General features: G+C 33.1%; 1 protein-coding gene across 1 annotated transcript; it reads right to left on the bottom strand.

Moving 5' to 3' along the window:
- Window positions 1,596–3,168, bottom strand: LOC107644450 (profilin-1; the record flags this gene model as incomplete). The annotated part of the gene is given in 3 exon segments (XM_016348311.1): window positions 1,596–2,082; window positions 2,359–2,496; window positions 3,046–3,168. Coding segments are annotated over 3 exon segments (396 nt in total). The 3' UTR covers window positions 1,596–1,947.

Raw genomic sequence — 3,760 nt, forward strand, 5'->3', positions numbered from 1 at the left:
CACCAAAAATAATTTTTTCACAACCTGTGCGATTAAATAGGCAATACCAAAGATACTCCAAGCAGCAAATATAATGACAGAAATTAAATAATCAGACACCAAAATTTTAATATGGGAAAACTCCCAAAAGAGGGGCAAAAAACCTACGGAACATAGTCCAGTAAAATTTTTTACTATCAAAATAATGGATACATAAACAGTCTTTCTAGGACATCTTAACAATCAACAAAATACATCATCAAAACTGATGGAATCAACATAAATTGTCCACTAAGTGGGTATCTAAAAAAAAAGGACAATACAACTAGCAAGTTATATCCTAATATTCATCGTTACACCAAAAATAACATACTAAATTTCATAAGAAATAGAACAAGTTTATCGATTTAATCAGATCAAAATAACATTTTTCTTTTTCTCCCATTTCTTCTTCTCCCTCGACGCCGAACACTCTCTTCACTCTCTGTTTTCTTTTGTTTCAAAAAGTGAGTGTCTCACTTCTCACTCGTAATTTCTTTATGCTAAAACAGTTCATATATTTTGCATAACTCATAACATTTACTTATGTTTTTGGTGGAAATTAATACTTAATATTCTATAGTTTGTGGAAGTTTTGACATTTGTCCGTGCTATGTCATATTGACAGTGAATATTGAATATTTTATAAAAGTAATTATACTTACTAATGCTACTAATACAGAACCAGATCATTAATGAATATGTATTTAGATGTTGTGAGCTTGGGATTATTTTACAAATATAAATCACCTCGTTACTTATAAGCAAATACACCATAGTGAGTTGGGGCCATGTTATAAATAATTTAGGCAGCTCCATGAGATGAAACTCTCTTTTGAAAGTTCCATCAAATACTTTGCCTAATAAAAGACCCTTTCTTTTGGGTTCTAAGGTTATGTTGAATTAGTGTTTTTATTTTCTAATGTTTTGAGTGTTTTCTGTTTTTCAGAATTTTATAAAAAAATTAATAAAAATAATAAAATCTCTTTTTTTTTTCTTCACAATTTTAAAAACAATATTAAAAATAAAAAACACTTAAAATTTCATATACGTCCATTTTTCAATCTAGCTCCACCTAAAATTTGACACATTTCAAAACCAGTGAAATGTATAATTTGGCATTTTTTTAAAAGTCAAATTTAAGTAGAAATGTAAATATAAAGGACAAAAAATGAGAATCAAGAAAATTTAATCCCAAGGTCTATATATATCCAATTGGTTGGGGTCTTTATCCCCATTTCCTGTACGGTTCTACGCCTCTTCCCGTATATCTGTTTCTATCCTATTTGTTTCTGAGTGCCAAATTCTTGGCGAAAAGGGGGACGAAATTTAGGCATGTGTCAAATTTTAAATGGAGACACAATGCAGACATAAGACTTTAATCAAAAGTTCAAAACTCCATAGCCAATGGATTGAGATTCTGTGTCCCTATTTTCTATCCCTTTCCATTTTCTCCACTCACAATTTGACACCCCAAGAACACAGTTTAGAAATCTCAAAATTGATGAGAACTATTAGGTGTAACATTTCTTCCAAGAGTAAAAGGCAATATACTATGATGCTAACAGAGCTGTGAATCAGTGATGATAATAACATTATATTCCTTGGGCATAGATAAAATTGAGAGGAAGAAAAAGCACGGGAGATATAAGGTTTTAGAAAGTTATGACAATCTATGCCCATAGCATTAAAACCACTTGTAAAATGTATACAGATACCCGCTAAAAAGCACAACAACAGAGATTATAGTTATCATTCACTTCTCAAGCACCATAACTTCTTCCCTAGACGCAGATCCCATGACTTTTGAATACCCATTAATTAATATTATTACACTACAATCGAGCATTCTCTTGGCAAATCGATGCGAAGCCTTGTATAGGAGCCAGTGAAATAAGCAAGCAGATAACAAGAAATAACAAAGAGGGCTTAAAGACCCGTATCAATGAGATAATCACCCAGCCTTTCAACAATCATGTTGCACTGCCCTGGAGTCATCGGCTCATCGTAGATTCCGATGATCAACGCCTGATTCGTCTTCTTAATGGTAACACCACCAGGACCCTGCATGACAAGGACAAGCTGAGATTTTAACAACCAATGGCCAAAACCAGCATCAAGGTAACAACCGTATGGACATGGTGCAGCAATGAGTTTTAGGCTGATGCTGATTCATTGTGAGCTATGGCCTAATGCAGTCACATACCACAATTTGAATCCATGATTACATCATAAATTTACTCAATCAGATTAGCAGATTCACATTATCATAGATTGTTGTATTTTCTTTGATGAACTTGTGTAATCAAAATTCAAGCTATAATTAGAAACAGTCAGTACCTTCTTCCCTCGAATGACAGCTCCGGGTTCACCTTGGATAACCATATATTTGGTGCCACCGAGGTACAACCCGGTCGGGGCGAGCGATCCGGGCTCAGCAAAGTCGTTCATGATAGCAGTAATTTCCTCAGGCTTGAACTGCACAACACAAAAAACCAATCAAGAACAGATCAACTAAAACTATTTCAGATCTGCAAGGATCACTTGACTTGTTCTATGAACCAAACACACTTGAAATCCCCAGCCACATGTTCCACAAGTGATGTGAATACACGATTTTATATATAACAATAACGAGTGTATGATTGATCTTATGTTGTTACATACTAATAAAAAGGAATGCAATGCATCTCATATCAGATAATCACACAGTCCAAACTCCAAGTCATTCCTAATGACTCTCTCCAAGCATTAATTTACAGCATAAATTGCACTTAACAAGTAAAACATTAAGAATCTGAAAAATTAATCAATTAGCTCCAGTTGATAAAACTAAACAGCTATGGTTAAAGCACGAATGTATCAAATTAACACCAAAACCATAGGATATGTCACATGCAAATCAAATCTGATAAATCGGAGGAAAATTAACGGAAAAAAAAAGAACGAGATGAATCTGGAAAACAAAGGACTAAGAAAGAAGAAGGAGAGTTTTGGAGAGAGAAATTGAGAAGTATTAAAGATAACCTGAGGGAAATTAGAGCTCTGAGCCCAAACACTGCCGTCTTGGCCGAGGATTGCGGCGGAGGAGAGGTGGTTGCCTTCAATTTCGCAGAGAAGGTGGTCATCGACGTAGGTTTGCCACGACATCTTCTTGTTTTCTCTTTCTCTGGAAGTTGGGAGTGATGTGTTTTTTTTTCCTGAGAAAATTTGAGTACTTCTAATAATAACTCAAATAGTACTGTGAACTGTGCTGAAATGTTGATGCTGTAGCGTTGAAACCACGGAGCTATAAAAAAAATCCATACATAATGGTATTGTCCTCACGTTGAATTACTAGAATGCCCTTGTCGTACTTTTTGCCATTTTCATTACCAATTCCCCCTAAATATTCGCTACTCCTTAGACTTAACTCCTTTCAAACAAAATTGTCGTTTCTGTCAGTTCCTTTCTTTTCAATTTTCTTTTCTTATAAAATATTTTTTCGAATTTTTACTTTATTTTTTAAGAAAAATGTTGGGACAATAACTAAGTTACACAAATATTATTTAACAATTACAAAAAAGTTAAAAAGAATATATAATAAATTATAGTATTATGCATACTTCTTAATGAATTTTTTTCAAAATTATTCTATAAACACAATAAATCGTCATATTTGTGTGTATTATTTTAGTAAATTAATCACACTTTTTAAAATTGAATAATAAAACTTTACAAAAACATAAAAAAAAGTAGTTAC

The sequence above is a fragment of the Arachis ipaensis genome, chromosome B05 (genome assembly GCF_000816755.2).
Source record: "Arachis ipaensis cultivar K30076 chromosome B05, Araip1.1, whole genome shotgun sequence".
In the NCBI taxonomy this organism is placed as follows: Eukaryota; Viridiplantae; Streptophyta; class Magnoliopsida; order Fabales; family Fabaceae; genus Arachis; species Arachis ipaensis.